This window comes from Coregonus clupeaformis, unplaced genomic scaffold (genome assembly GCF_020615455.1).
Source record: "Coregonus clupeaformis isolate EN_2021a unplaced genomic scaffold, ASM2061545v1 scaf1755, whole genome shotgun sequence".
In the NCBI taxonomy this organism is placed as follows: Eukaryota; Metazoa; Chordata; class Actinopteri; order Salmoniformes; family Salmonidae; genus Coregonus; species Coregonus clupeaformis.
The window spans coordinates 75,820-91,305 of record NW_025535209.1 but is presented as its reverse complement, the minus strand read 5'-3'; the positions used below and the strand labels follow the sequence as shown (position 1 = coordinate 91,305).

At 43.0% G+C, this 15,486-nt stretch overlaps 2 protein-coding genes across 2 annotated transcripts in view; both read left to right on the top strand.

Annotated features, from left to right (window-relative positions):
* Nucleotides 1–1,070: 1,070 nt before the first annotated feature.
* LOC123487509 (short-chain dehydrogenase/reductase family 42E member 1-like) lies at nt 1,071–4,434 on the top strand. Its single transcript, XM_045218721.1, has 3 exons — nt 1,071–1,188; nt 1,596–1,661; nt 2,307–4,434. Exons 2-3 carry the CDS (start codon nt 1,600–1,602, stop codon nt 3,403–3,405), a joined length of 1,161 nt encoding a protein of 386 aa, XP_045074656.1. The 5' UTR covers nt 1,071–1,188; nt 1,596–1,599; the 3' UTR covers nt 3,406–4,434.
* A 546-nt stretch (nt 4,435–4,980) lies between these two features.
* LOC123487510 (Wilms tumor protein 1-interacting protein homolog) overlaps nt 4,981–15,486 on the top strand; it is a 30,332-nt gene continuing 19,826 nt past the window's right edge. Inside the window, exon 1 of the mRNA XM_045218722.1 lies at nt 4,981–7,009. Within this exon, the coding sequence (XP_045074657.1) occupies nt 5,494–7,009 (1,516 nt within the window). The 5' untranslated portion in view covers nt 4,981–5,493. The remainder of the gene's footprint in view (nt 7,010–15,486) is intronic.

Below are 15,486 nucleotides of genomic sequence, written 5' to 3'. Positions count from 1 at the left end.
GAGATGATTGTGGACTACAGGGGGAAAAAAGATGATTGAGCACACCCCCATTTTCATCGACGGGGCTGTAGTGGAACAGGTTGAGAGCTTCAAGTTCCTTGGTGTCCACATCACCAACAAACTAACATGGTCCAAACACACCAAGACAGTCATGAAGAGGGCACGACAAAGCCTATTCCCCCTCAGGAGACTGAAAAGATTTGGCATGGGTCCTCAGATCCTCAAATAGTTCTACAGCTGCACCATCGAGAGCATCCTGACTGGTTGCATCACAGCCTGGTATGGCAACTGCTCGGGCCTCCGACCGCAAGGCACTACAGAGGGTAGTGCGTACGGCCCAGTACATCACTGGGGCCAAGCTTCCTGCCATCCAGGACCTCTATACCAGGCGGTGTCAAAGACTCCAGCCAACTTAGTCATAGACTGTTCTCTCTGCTACCGCACAGCAAGCGGTACCGGAGCGCCAAGTCTAGGTCCAAAAGGCTTCTTAACAGCTTCTACCCCCAAGCCATAAGACTCCTGAACAGCTAATCATGGCTACCTGGACTATTTGCATTGCCCCCCCACCCCACCCCCTCTTTTACGCTGCTGCTACTCTGTTTATTATCTATGCATAGTCACTATAGCTCTACCCACATGTACATATTACCTCAATTACCTCGACTAACCGGTGCCCCCGCACATTGACTCTGTACCGTACCCCCTGTATATAGCCTCCCTACTGTTATTTTATTTTACTGCTGCTCTTTAATTATTAGCTATTTCTATTTTTTACTTAATACTTTTTTTATTTTCTTAAAACTGCATTGTTGGTTAAGGGCTTGTAGGCAAGCATTTCACTGTAAGGTCTACACCTGTTGTATTCGGCGCATGTGGCAAATAACATTTGATTTGATTTGATTTGAACGAGGTCCTTGGTCCTGGCTGGGACAACATATTAAATCCCTGATATTTCTCTACCCTGTCAATAAAGAGGAGGGGTTACCTACTACGTCAAAAGTGTAAAGTAGGAAGTTTGCGTAGCCCATGCACTGACAAGTCATGAAATCGCTCGCAGTTCCCTCCAAGAATTTCACTAGCTCCGCCCAAGAAAATTGTTTATAAAATAGTAACAGCCTGTCACACCGATTAATTAATTTAAGCATTGATGCTGGACAAATGAAAGGGTTGCTACGTTATAACGCCAAGGTAAAAGCCCGTTTTCAATTTAAATTAAAGTGTTTGCTGTTCAATAGCCTAGATAACAGCATGTAGACCAGTAGAAGATGTCAGCGATCTGATTGATACAGTACAGGTTTACACAACTGTCATTGTCGTTCTCTTATGTAGCTAAACTAGTTTGCATCAAATGTTGCGTTCATGAAGCTAATGTAGCCAAACGTCAACGTAGCATCATCAAGTAATAGGCCACAATGTTAGAAGTATGGCTACAGTAGACGTGGTGATGTTGCAGGTTGTTACATTTACAGCACTACTGGTTGTTATACATTTCGGCACGTGTCTCTTTTACAAGTTCCATACTTTAATTCATGCTCTCTCTGAAGGTATTGTGTGGTGTTATTTCAAGCACATTGACCTTCAAGTTTTATTTTCAGTGAAATGGAAAAGGCGCGAATATGCACGTTTTTGATTACCGGTGGCAGTGGATACTTTGGTTTCCGGTAAGCCCATCAAAATATAAATATTTTACATTATTTGTTGCCTGTACATAGTGTTAATCTCATCAATACACAATAGAACTTGTACATTACCAAGTGAATGTGCAAAATAATTCGTTAACAGTAGTTCTAAAACCCCACTAGGGGGAGTTATCATACCAGTTATTCTAATGATGTTATTCACTGTAGCCTATTCAGTCTGTATTACATACTAAAGTGGCAGAACCTTATCACTCCATCAATTTAATCCCTGTTTACAACAAATTGTTGTGACTTACTAATGGTAGCTTCATACGCAGTGCTTGACTTGGAAAGGAGCTTACCGGAGTTGAGTACCAGCATCTCAAATGTTCTTCTGCTTGAGCTCCTGTTCCTCTTATAGAATATTAGCTCAAAAGTATTGTGAAGCTCCTGCACCTAAATATAAACAGTACTGGCACTCAAAATGAGTACCTGCACTTATTTCAGTCCAAGTCAAGCACTGTTCATAAGTAGGCTAATGACTTTCCTATTTCGTTTTTAAAAAAAATCATGGGGATAATGTTGAACTGAACATTCCTTGAATATCCCTCACTACTACATGTGCAAGGTTTCCCTATACCCAATATTCCAGATTAACAGGATGACTGTATTCTTCATTTCTTACAGCCTTGCCTGCTCACTACATAAAAAGGGAGCTAAAGTCATCCTGTTTGATTTGAGGCCACCCAGCCTAGAGGTTCCAGAGGGCATTGTGTTCCTAAAGGGAGATATTCGTGAGTATGCTCAGGTGGAGAAGGCGGTCACTGGCATGGACTGTGTTTTCCACATCGCCTCCTACGGCATGTCTGGCAGGGAGCAGCTGAACAGGAAGCTGATTGAAGAAGTGAATGTCCAGGGCACAGAGCATGTCCTCAGGGCCTGTGTAGAGGCTGGAGTCTCCAGGCTCGTCTACACCAGCACATTCAACGTAGTGTTCGGAGGCCAAGTCATTGAGGGTGGTGACGAAAGCCTCCCCTATCTACCTCTCCATCTCCACCCTGACCACTACTCCAGAACCAAGTCGGTAGCTGAGATGGCCGTGATGAAAGCCAGTGGTACAGAGCTGAAGGACGGGACAGGTGTGTTGAGGACCTGTGCTCTGCGTCCAGCCGGTATATACGGGCCTGGCGAGCAGAGGCACCTGCCCAGGATCGTTGGGTACATAGAGAAGGGGATATTCAGGTTTGTGTATGGAGATCCGAGAAGTTTAGTGGAGTTTGTCCATGTAGACAACCTGGTGTCTGCACACGAACTGGCTGCAGAGGCTCTGACGTCAGAGCACCAGCACCGCTCTGCTGGACAGGCATACTTCATCTCAGACGGAAGACCTGTCAACAACTTTGAGTTCTTCAGACCTCTGGTGGAGGGTTTGGGTTACTCTTTCCCCAAACTACGTCTACCCGTCTCTCTCATTTACTTTGTTGCGTTCCTCACTGAGATGATTCACCATCTCATCGGCCCAATCTATAACTTCCAGCCTCTGCTCACACGCACAGAGGTGTATAAGACCGGCGTGACACATTACTTCAGCATGACCAAGGCCAAGGCCGAGCTGGGTTATGAGCCCCAGGAGTATAACCTGGAGGAGGTTGTGCAGTGGTTCAAGAGTAGAGGTCACGGAAGAAAACCTAGTGGTTCACGTCTCCAGCGACTGATACTAGATGGTCTTCTATTAGTGGCTCTAGTAGCTATGGCCCTCGCATACCTCCCAGTGGTTGGCAGTTAATCAGCAGCCAGTAATAAAGTGATAAATCTCAATGGCACATTTAAATGTTGAAACTTGTGCTATACTAGTGGTGATGGATTGTTTGGTTCTCCTTTTATTAATTACACTGTTGGCAGTTTGTAATAAAACAAAATCATATTATTTACCTGAATTAGACCTGTTCAAATTAAAGACCACATAACCTTGTCTTAATAAATGACCATGATTGTGTTTTGTGTAAATTCCAACAATAGATATACCTAGTTAGATATACTATAGCTAACTTTTGTCTTATATTGGCAATTGTTGGACACAATGCGTTTTGTTTTTGGCAGGCGTTTAAAGCCAGAATGGAATGTTTGTTTTAATTTGTGCCTGTCCATGGAAGTACCTGACCATAGTCCACTAGTTAAATGCAGTATTTACATAAGGATTCTCTAAACTTGATAATGCATAAGAGACATCTCTTGGTGCAGATGTCTATTGGTACAAACAACATTTGGTCCCACTTTAAATGAAGTACAACTTATAAAGGCTTTATAAAGCATACATAAAGACTTCATAAGCACTACATAAATGCTTCAAAAATCATCTATAAGCATATGTCAAATGGTGTATAAAGGGTGACATAACCATTCCCACTGTAGGGTGAATTGCCAAATGTAACAACACACTATGTATGTTTATACACCATTTAATGAGTATGACATATGCTTATAGATTATTTGTGACGCATTTATGTAGTGCTTATGGAGCCTTTATGTATGCTATATAAAACCCTTTATAAGTTGTACTTCATTTAAAGTGGGACCCAACATTGGGCCCTTTTCCCTGATTTTGTTTTTACATCTCAATTGGAGATGGTAATAAGAAAGATGACGGACAATGTATTGTAATGTTTAACGATAAGATTTTATGCTTTTTTATACTGTATAACTTTGAAATGTTTCATGAGGACCGACACAGATTTTTAGTCAATAAGGGATATTTTTCTTTATTTTAGTTGGATAATGTTATCATAATGTTCTTGAATAAAATGACATGACTGAACAGCCTGTGATTTGTGTTTGGAATGAGTTGCACAAAGTAATAGCCTAACTTCATAAAAAATGGGGGCCAAGTCTTAGCTTAATCATCACACATTATATAAATTTTTTTGTAAATTATAAAATATCTATGTTTTTGAGACAATGCAATATTTTGCTGTCAAGAATAAAATCATAGATGCGAGTCATGCGACAAATAAGAAATGCATAATCTTGGTGGCAAAAGCCCTTTGCTGATAGACAGAAGAGAAGCCTTCCCTGCATTCGGCATCTAAACTGTGATACATTCTGTCCAGCATTAAAACGTTGATACGTGTCCAGCATGCTCTAGAAACAATCCATTCTAAATTCAGTGAAGCTGTTTCTGTCCCGAAACCGAAAAGGGCAAAGGAAGTTGGGCCAGGTGAGACTGGTCCTTTGTGCAGTTTTTTAAGGCTGAGATGAATGCAGCCGTACTCTCTCGGGACTATTCTTTTTCAAACCCAGGCACCCCCTTGCTGAGTTAGTCGCAATCATTGTTTCGCTCCAGCATTAACCACATTCCAGAGAGGCGGAGTGCACCCCGTCCACTTCCTCGCATTCCTTCTCCGCAAACGAGTCCCTTGTGCTAAATTGTGTTTAAAACTTGTTTTGACGCACTCTGTGTCTTTTAATACGTAAGATGTGGCTGTTAGTGGTGCATTGTAATATTTTCTCGACTTAACATTTACATTTGAGACTATTTTGGAAAACTGGAGATAAACTGACAAGGGAAAATTCCTCCGCGCAGCGCGCCATTGACTGTAAAGACCTTTCAACTTAACAAAAACTGAAGTTGACAAACGTATCCTCACGTTGAAACTTTGTGATAAGGGTGTATGTTTTCGAAGATGAAGATCATGCACTGCTCCGAGATTTCCAAGCACACTGGCGGTTCAGCAAACAGGCGACGATTCCTGGATTGAGCCTGCGTTTTGTTATGATTTCCAAGTGAAATGCAATTACTGCTATCTCTCACTCGGTAGTCGGCTTGCGGACTAGTGCGCTCTTTCTCTGAACTTGTTCCTCGCCTCTGGAGCAAACCATGGATCACTATGAGGAAGATTTGGGACTCCGGGCGAGTAAATTAATGGAGGACCTTTCCTTATATGAAGCATACAAGGATGGGATGTACAGTTCAAGGAGGGACATGGTTATCAACCCCGATTTGGATTTTTCGTCTCCAACGATACCCGAGCAGAAAAGTAAGACAATGAATGGCAACTCTGCGCCTCACCAACAGATACACACCGTTGAGAATTACATGTCTGGGAATAAAGTGTACACTGCGGCTCCCGTGCGCCCCGTGAATGGCAACAGAGCCGTTCCTGTGGATTATTGCACCCCTCAAAGAGACATAGTTTATCCTAATGAAGATAGCTATTGCACCAAATCCGAAATTGCTTTGCCGTGTTATAGCGGCGCGTCCGAGCGGCACAGGAGGTACTCCTTGGAGGTGCAGGGGCATAGGTACAGCACTTGTAGCGCGTACGATGGAGTGGTTTTGAACAAGCCAGTACCGCCACCTGGCAACAGATGCAACAGTATCTGTGTTACCACCAACCACGACGGCAGATACAATGCAACCAGCCCGCGGTCCAGTTTCGCATCCTCCCTCTCCTCCCAGGAGCAAAGCAAACATGCAAGCCCGAGGTCGAGCATCAGTAGCCCGCGCACGAGTCTGGTGGTACCCGGGCTAGACAAGTACACGAGTCCCAGGTCCAGTCTGGTACACTGTGAAGGGAGCAGTGTCCTCAGCCCCCGGTCTAGCTATGCAAGTACAGCCAGCGACACAAGTAAACATTCCAGCCCAAGGGCCAGTCTGAACAGCTATGACTGCTGCAGTAAGCCCAGCAGTAACCGCACCAGCGGCATCAGTATGGGCTACGACCAAAGGCACATCAGCCCCAGGTCCAGCACAGCGAGCCAGTATTCTTGTACCACCAGTCCACGCTCTAGCTATTCTGATTCGCGTTACATGCCTGTGGGGAACCATGATCTGGAGGGTGCGGTTTTGCATGGCATGCCGTTGGCTAGTCCTCGGTCAAGCATCTGCAGCCAGGACGGGTGCGCAAGACCCGGGACAATAGCTAACTGCGTCGTTAGTCCCCGGTCCAGTATCTCCAGTCACAGTTCCAGAAGTTCCAGGAGCTCCAGGGGATCTATGAGCACCTACCCGGATCTCCAACTGCCTTCACCCAGGTCCTCAATGCTGGGGACTGGTTTGCAGGAGGACATACTAACTCACGATTGTGGAGATACCAACGGTGTCCATAATCGTATCCATCTCCAAGCGCTCTCGGGGATGCCAGAAGCCCAGCCACAGCATGCACCACAACAGTCAACCCAGGCAGGGATGAATACAGAGGTGACCGCTGGATCACCATCATCTTCTTATGGGCTCCATACGAAAACTCCAGCCTCAGGGCAGAGGTTTAAACTACCTTACCAGGTGACCCCATGCCGGGAAAGTGGCCCAAGCCAAGCAGAAAGGAGTCTGGAAGCACTCACCTTAGAGCTGGAGAAGGAGTTAGAAATGCACATGAAAAAAGAATACTTTGGTAAGTGTAACTCCTCCTATGAACACTATTGATTATAAGGAACACTATGAGTGTGCAAAAAAGTGAGAATAAAGCTTTAAAATAGCAAAACATGAAATGAAACAATAATTGTATTGACTTTTCTTTATATTTGCATATCTTTTTTTTAGATTACATTTATGAAAGCTCCCAAAACATGTCTCAATAAGAGGTCAGAATTAGGCTATTCTTACACAAAGTCAAATTAATTAGTCATGTAAAAATGTAAAAGGGCCAGACTACATCCTCCATGTTCCATGTGTTTGGTGGTCTGATAATAACCCTCATGGTTATGAACTTGAACTCTGGTGCCCTATGGTCCATACATGGGTGGAAGAGAAGTCAATTGATGGGCATCACTGGGTTACTTCATCTTCAGCTGGGTAACTAACCTCATTAGTCCTCTGTAGCTCAATTGGTAGAGCATGGCGCTTGTAACGCCATGGTAGTGGGTTCGATCCCCGGGACCACCCATACGTAAAAATGTATGCACACATGACTGTAAGTCGCTTTGGATAAAAGTGTCTGCTAAATGGCATAATATTATTATTATAGCTGAGCACATGTTCATTGGCAGCACAACACAGGTCAGGCCATCGATATTTGGAAACATTTCCAATCATAACACCTCTAATTCTATTGCTAGACACAAACGTCTCATCACCTGTTCTAGTTGATTTACTAATACATATTTTCCCAGTGGTAATTTACATTTAAGTCATTTAGCAGACGCTCTTATCCAGAGCGACTTACAAATTGTGTTTACACTGAGGATCATTTGAGTTTATTTGAAGCATGAGCTTTAATGAGAGCAGTGCAAAAACAAAACATACATTTTTCAAGTTTAAGAATATTATCTCCACATTACATATTGTGTTGTCATAATATTTAGTGTGTTTGATATTGTGGGAGGCTGAGACAGAGTTAGGCTAACTGGAGCATTAACTGAGTGATTAGGCCCATTTTGTCCATGTAGCCAGCTGACCACTGATTGGTCAAACAGTGTTGTGGCCTGGCCACAGCAGCCCTGCCACTGATCAATCAGAAGTGGCTGGTGACGCCTGAGGTAGCCCTTTGCCTCAAGTCCTTGGTTGTTTTGTGAGGTGAGGTGGGGGATTTTGTCCCATGAGCTACTGGGGATCCTTTTCATTATAAAATCACAGTCCTGATCTCCATCTTGCACAGCAAGTGTAATAACTATAGTGTAAGACACAGTAATACATTTTAGATTTTAGATTTTACACATTAGTCATTTAGCAGACGCTCTTATCCAGAGCGACTTACAGTTAGTGAGTGCATACATTTTCATACTGGCCCCCCGTGGGAAAGAACCCACAACCCTGGTGTTGCAAGCGCCATGCTCTACCAACTGAGCATATTGACATAACAGAAACATTTCCTTATGTGTAACAAGTCAGGTGCTATTCGTTGTTGTTACTCATGTTACTACAAAGCAGCTATTTTGTAGTGCTAAGTAATTCCATTGTTTACTATTCCAGTGTAGTTGTGGAGCTTGTAAAGTTTGTCTATTAATCGGCATTCTGTTAAACGACTTCAGCCTAGCTTCACTGAGCTTTGTTGAACACGACTTCAGCTTAGCTTCACTGAGCTTTGTTGAACACGACTTCAGCTTAGCTTCACTGAGCTTTGTTGAACACGACTTCAGCTTAGCTTCACTGAGCTTTGTTGTCATCTCATCTAGTGGCTGGTTGCAACCTTAACAACTAACATGTGTATTCTATAATGCCAACAACGACTCCCTCTGTGGCAGATAAGAGTGGCTTTTACAGAGAAATACACATTTCTGTTTTGGCAGAACTAACGTTTACACAGCGCTGAATGGAACCTTCTGTTCTGTCCCAGGGAGCAGAGTAGATACCCTTCAGTGATTCAGTGGTCTTGCTGCTTGGTGAAAAAGCCCAGCCTGTCGGCCACTGCAGTTGGCATTCTCTGGAAGACTTCTCTCTGCCGTTTCTCTCTGTGCTTTCCTCAAGTTAGATTTCTTTGGGCCTTTTTTCTCCATGTGTGCTGTGAGTTGTAACTTTTTTGCAACATATTCCCTCCCTGAGACTTGAAGTCATTGTTTTTGAAGGGGTGAACTCTTCCCTCCCACAGGAAAAGAAAGGAGAATCTATCCACCTTTTGAATGTGTTGATGGACAAATGGCTGCGGTCTGAGAACAGAACAGTGGTTTGATTTTGTTTTCCTCCAGTGCGCTGGCTGGCTCAGAGTGACGCTGAGACGGCTGTTCATTTGTCACAGAGGAGCAGGTGAGAGCTGTAGAATGCAGCAGACAGAAGCCCCTCACACTAGGCTGGGCCAAGAGAGAGCGAGAGAGCCGGCTCTGTTTCCGTGGCGACAGTGGAGAAATTGATCGCCCGGGCTTTGAGGTCTGTGCTGTCACACTGCGTTGCTCTGCTCTGTGCTCTGCCTCGCTGCAGGCCCCTGTGTGGCCTCTGTTTGTTGTGGTGGCGAAGGAGCTGTGAATCAACAGCTGGCCCGGGACAGACCAGCATTGAGGCCTCCAGAGCAGAGCCGCCCGCCCCCGCCCCGACCCCCCCGCGAAGCCCTTCATTAACCAGCCAGTGGGGAGTCGGGCAGCACCAGACACTTGGCACACGATCTTGGCTCGCGGGCCAGACATGGCTGTCGGGGGTCAAGTCTGATCACCTGCTCAGAATAATAATGACGGGATAGTAATGCTACATGGTTGACTCAGAAAGGGTTTGGTCAACTTTTACTGTCAGTCACCCCAACTCTCAACTCTCACTGCAGCCGCTCTGGAGTGCAGTCTAAGATAGCATGTACGCGAATATAGCTCACATTATTGATACAAGTTCATGATGCATTAGCTTAATCATCAGTTTGAGTATTTTTGTAGCTCCCTATCACAAATATGGGAAGTGTTTAGAGTGCTGCCATTACCCTTCCAACAATAGACCATGAGTAGAGAGAACACACTGTCTCTGGCCTGCCTGAAAAAGAACAGAACATAGCATCATCTCTTAAATATTGTGAGAGATTTTCAGACTGATTTTCTGCCTCATTTCCAGTTTCATGCCATTTCTCAAACATTGCAGGCAGCTATACATCAACATAATGATTTCAAGTACACAAAGAAATTGAATGTCACTATTTCTTATTAGTTCCATTCTTGTTTATGTAGCCTAATAGTTTATTACACTGTATTTCATATGTTCCCAACAGTGGTGTAGTGCTGTTTTTTAGGTGAGGGAGCACAACAAAATGACATCATCATTTCCTCAATCAAAGTTTGTACCAACAGATTTTTTATTTTTTTTTGTCATTTAGCAGACGCTCTTATCCAGAGCAATTAGGGTTAAGTGCCTTGCTCAAGGGCACATCAACAGATTTTTCACCTAGTCGGCTCAGGGTTTAGAACCAGCGACCTTTCGGTTACTGGCACAACGCTCTTAACCACTAAGCTACCTGCCGCCCAGATGTAGCCAATTGAATAGCCTATCATTATAGAATATGCATAAAATGCGTTCTCCAATTGCAACATCTGCTTATGCCCACACATATTGTCTAAAGTAAATGTTATATTTCTAATACCCTCAAACACAAAGCTAGGCATAGGCTACCTCATTTCAAAATAGGCCATCATCACTGTCCATCGTGAATGATTATTCTTCGCATTTTACCACTGAGACGTCCAAACTGCATCTCCATGCCAGTCATTTGATTGATCTCGATCAGTTTCATGGGAATATGCAATTAGATCTTCTTGAATTAGCCTACTGTTTTGCGAGCGAATTAGAGCAGATTGTGTTAACAAACTATTAGCCTTGTATTTTGTGTCAATCAAAGCATATATCCTGCCTTGTGGCGTGCGCTGTTGAGATGGCGCATGTGGATTTTCTTTTTACTATTCAGCTTCAGCTAACCATCCTAAAATCTCATTAGAAATGAGGAGGTGTTTTTGGTGTTTTGGTGTAACAGTATCGTTATAATGTCCAAAAAATAAATAAGTAGAAATTACACAATTTGATGCAGCTCCATGGTAGAAAGAATAGTCTCTGATGTTTGTCCATGAGTTCCATATTTCTGGCAACAACATGATGCTATTATATGCTATTATATTTGCTTTTGTTATGTAAAATGCAAATGAATCATTATGTGATCTTGCAAGACATTGATTCAGCTTTGATCTAACTTTACTAAACAAGTACCATTGTGAGAAGTGATAGTCTTCTATTTGTAATAATAGTAATAAGTGATGAGTATGACTATTCGACTTAGGCAACAGATCTTGATGAGATTTCATTTTAAGCGATTGGAGCGCCGTTTGTGGTGTTGAAAGGACAGAGCCAGGATCGCACAATGATCTTAAAGAAAGTTGGACCAACTTGTGGTGCTGAAGGATAGCTCTGCCATTTGGCCAGTTCAGGAACAAACAACAATAATTAGCAGTAGGCCTTTAGCCTACTAGGCCTACGACTACGTGGTATAGCTACTTGTAGGCTATAGCCTAATGTAAAAACAAATACTTAGCTTAATATCATTGCACTGTTTGTGAGGAGAGCTTTATTGCGAGTAGGCATTTCATTGAATTGTGTCGCTTACATGCTGTGTCATAAATAAACATTGATTTGATTAGCTTGAACACATGGTTACAATATACCCTATTTCAGAATAAAAGAAAACAGAGAGGAGAACTATCAATTCATATAATTTATTTGCATAGATTGAACATATTATCAAATCAATTGACCAAGTAGTGAACATAAATCATTACTACGTAGAATTGCAGGTTTCTTTTTTTTTAAACAGTTATAAAATCAAGCTTTTAGTGTGGTGTATTCATGCATCACAATAAACTATAGCGTAAATACATTATTACCTCAAACTTGGCCCAATTCACAGTTCCAATTGCCCAACCTGACATGCCAAGCTAGAACGGGCCCTGCAGCTCAACCAATAGCCAATGTAGGCTAAATACCCCAAGCAGGGCTACAGCAACTTCCAGAGAAGGCCAGGCTCTCAGGCTTTACGGTGGCCACTCTGGTCTGGGTGTCCTCGGCAGAACTATGTTGCTGTAACCAAGTGGTCACATATCGTTCTGGGTTCTACTGCGCAAGAGGGGTCTGTGGAGTTTCATGAACATCAAGGCAGACACACAGTGACATTTTGTTTTTCAACGTTCTCAATGGCCAAAGTGGTCACGCCTTCGACGGGCCTCCACAGTGCACACACATAGCCTACAGTTCTTCATCATTCTCGCCACCGCCAGAGAGAAGACAGGGAAGAAACCACCATTTACCTGCCTCTAGGCTGCTATACATATTTATTTGGTTTGTCATTCTATCATTTTTCATGGAATTTTAGTGTTAATTAAATATAGATTATTTTGAATTTATCAGAATTAATTTTCCAGAAATAGTTTTACCAGCTGCGTGTATTCTCAAATTGAAAAAAGTGAGGGAGCGCCACTCCTTCACACTCCGGCAGCACTACACCCCTGGTCCCCAAAGGTATGGAACTCACTGAGTTATGGGCAGCATCACTGAGTGTGCTACTGACAAAGAAGGGCAATGTTTTTTCTTCTCCACATGTGTCCGGTGGTGTTGTCCTGTCCTGATCACACTGGACATGATGTACTGACGATGGAGGCACCAGGGACTTAGGGATCTGGTTTAAATTAAGAACAAATTAGACTTTTCCTGCTCAGTCCCTCTCCCTCCCTAACCCTCTCCCTAGTCCCTTCAGTCATGTAAAACACTGTCCACATCCGTTTGAGAGGGCCTTTTAGGCTTTACAGCAACATTGATGGGAAATCATCTCAAGTCAACTTGGCTCAAAATGCCATGAACTTTTCCTTAGCTTGTAGCAATTTCCATATTCTGTTCGGTTTTTCCTGTCAAGCTTTCCTTCCTCAGGGCAAGGCTGCCACCTTGGGAGATGAAATGGACATGTACCTGGCGGTGTGCACATGGACATGGTCCGTTGTTTTATTTACAATTCTGACTGAAGCTCCAGCAGGACTGTACTATAGAAGTACAGTGGAAATAAGCAAAGCCTTAAACTACAGTGGAAATGAAGTATAGTGGAAAATAAACCAAGGCAGAGAGAGGACAGTATTGGGGCAGTAGCTCCTATGAGTATTCAGAAGATATCAGTTCAACAAAGCCTCTAAGAATGTTGCTCTACCCCACCTCATTGTCAGCATATTCCCCTGCAAACATCTCAGCACCGCTATCTGTCTCGTAGTCAGATACTGTAGTAGACAGAGGAGGCTTCAGGCAAGTGTATGCGTCTGGAATGCAGCAGAATGGGACTGAGATAGCTGGAGGAGACCTTGGTCTGAAGAATGCACAATAAACTGTGTGTGTGAGGAGGTGGGGGTTGTGATAATGACCTGCTGAGCAGAGATATCATCAAGTGGTGGGAGTCTACACTCCCTCCAAAAATCAACCACCCTGGAGTGCAGACTCCCCCCTACCTTCCCCACCTCGCTATAACACACTTCGGCTCTACTCCCCGGTAGCACTTGGTCCTGGCACTCAAAGTTCAGACACTCCGAGATCAGAGACCACAGATAGCCTTTGCCTTGCCAACCCTGTGAAGACTTGTCACTGCTAGCTTCACATTTCTCCAGCCTGTACCTCCTAGGAACAGCCATCTTTTCAAAGCAGAGCAGAAGAGGCGCATATGTGGTACAGATGGTATAATAGAGGTGCCATTACATTTTCAGGACCTGCCATTATCAGTGTAGATCCATGCGTTTCAATTGTATGGCAGCCAACAGTTTGTCCACACTGTTCATGGAATTGTTCGATGCCAATGCCCCAATTATGAAAAAAACAAAACATGTTCAGAAATATTCCTGGAAGTTCTGGAACAGTGGGGGAGCATTAAAAGAACATTAGCAGTGAGATACAGGAACATTGGCAGACCACACCAGACTAGAGTAGTATGCTGGGCTTGGAGTTTGGAGGTAGTACAGATCGGCCAGCAGCCCTGGCCTAATCAAGAGAGTCTAACTGCTGTCAGCTGAGGCAAGGCAGATTATAATCAATGACCACGTTTATATATATATATATATATATATATATATATATATATAGGCTATATATGTTTGATTGTCACATACACCAGATAGGTGTAGTGAAATGTGTTGTTTTACAGGGTCAGCCATAGTAGTACGGCGCCCCTGGAGCAAATTAGGGTTAAGAGCCTTGCTCAAGGTTACTGGCCCGATGCTCTAACCGCTGGACTACCTGCCGCCCTACATGCACACCAATATCCCGTTAGAACTCTGTTTTTTACGCATATAAACATCCCACATCATACCCGTTTACAATAACCCAAATAAGCTCATATCCTGGTTTTGAGAAACCTTGCAGTAAAATGATAGACCAAATGTAAATTTTGTCTCGGGAACAAGAGTTGAGAAATATGATTTATTTATTTCATCTTGAGAAAATGCAAATGCACGCTTAGGGACCTGTTGTGTAGCCTAAACATGCTTTTTTTTTTCTGCAACATAAAAGCTGACAGTATTTCACTTTCAACCACATAAAATATGCTTCCAAGACGAACTGAAATACTGTCAGAAACATGTTGGATTGTTTTCACAGCTAATCATTTCCTTAAAACCGGTCAACAAACTGCTGTCGTTTGGAATATGTATATATATATATTTTTTTTTGGGGGGGGGGGTAGATCAGCTTTAATATTGCAGATAGATTGTAACTTCCATCAATGTAATTGTCTGCGTCACTTCCAATCCCCCATACGTTTTTTTTTGCAATAAAATGCAAATTAATTACTTAAAAATCATACAATGTGATTTCTGGATTTTTGTTTTAGATTCCGTTTCTCACAGTTGAAGTGTACCTATGATAAAAATGACAGACCTCTACATGCTTTGTAGCTCAGCTGGTAGAGCACGGCGCTTGTAACGCCAAGGTAGTGGGTTCGATCCCCGGGACCACCCATACACAAAAAATTTATGCACGCATGACTGTAAGGCGCTTTGGATAAAAGCGTCTGCTAAATGGCATATTATTATTTGTAAGTAGGAAAACCTGCAAAATCGGCAGTGTATCAAATACTTGTTCTCCCCACTGTACATACTATATACATTTTATGGACACAGTCAATTTTACAATAATTCTATTTTGTTTGTTTTTACGCCTGAACTTCCTCTACCCTCAACCTCTCCGATCATTTTCATGATCTTTCTAACTGTGCTCTTTCACAAAAGCTCTCAACCTATAACCTATATACTTATTATGGACACAGTATGCTTTACACATACGTTGTTATTATTTGTTGTTAGTTGTTATTAGTACCATCCTTCAGCTCCATTCAACACCTCCCATCTATCGCTTAACACCATCCATATTGGATTTCTATTTGCCATATATTTTTCAACTGTACTGTGATGTTTCACAAAAGTTCTGAACCCTTCTATTCTCATTGTTTCTACCGAT

What these genes read in the sequence shown, in the direction of transcription:
- LOC123487509 (XM_045218721.1), top strand. Translation starts at nt 1,600, where the DNA reads ATGGAAAAGGCGCGAATATGCACGTTTTTGATTACCGGTGGCAGTGGA. An exon ending in AGTGGATACTTTGGTTTCCG is followed by an intron (nt 1,662 to 2,306) that starts GTAAGCCCATCA and finishes CATTTCTTACAG; the next exon opens with CCTTGCCTGCTCACTACATA.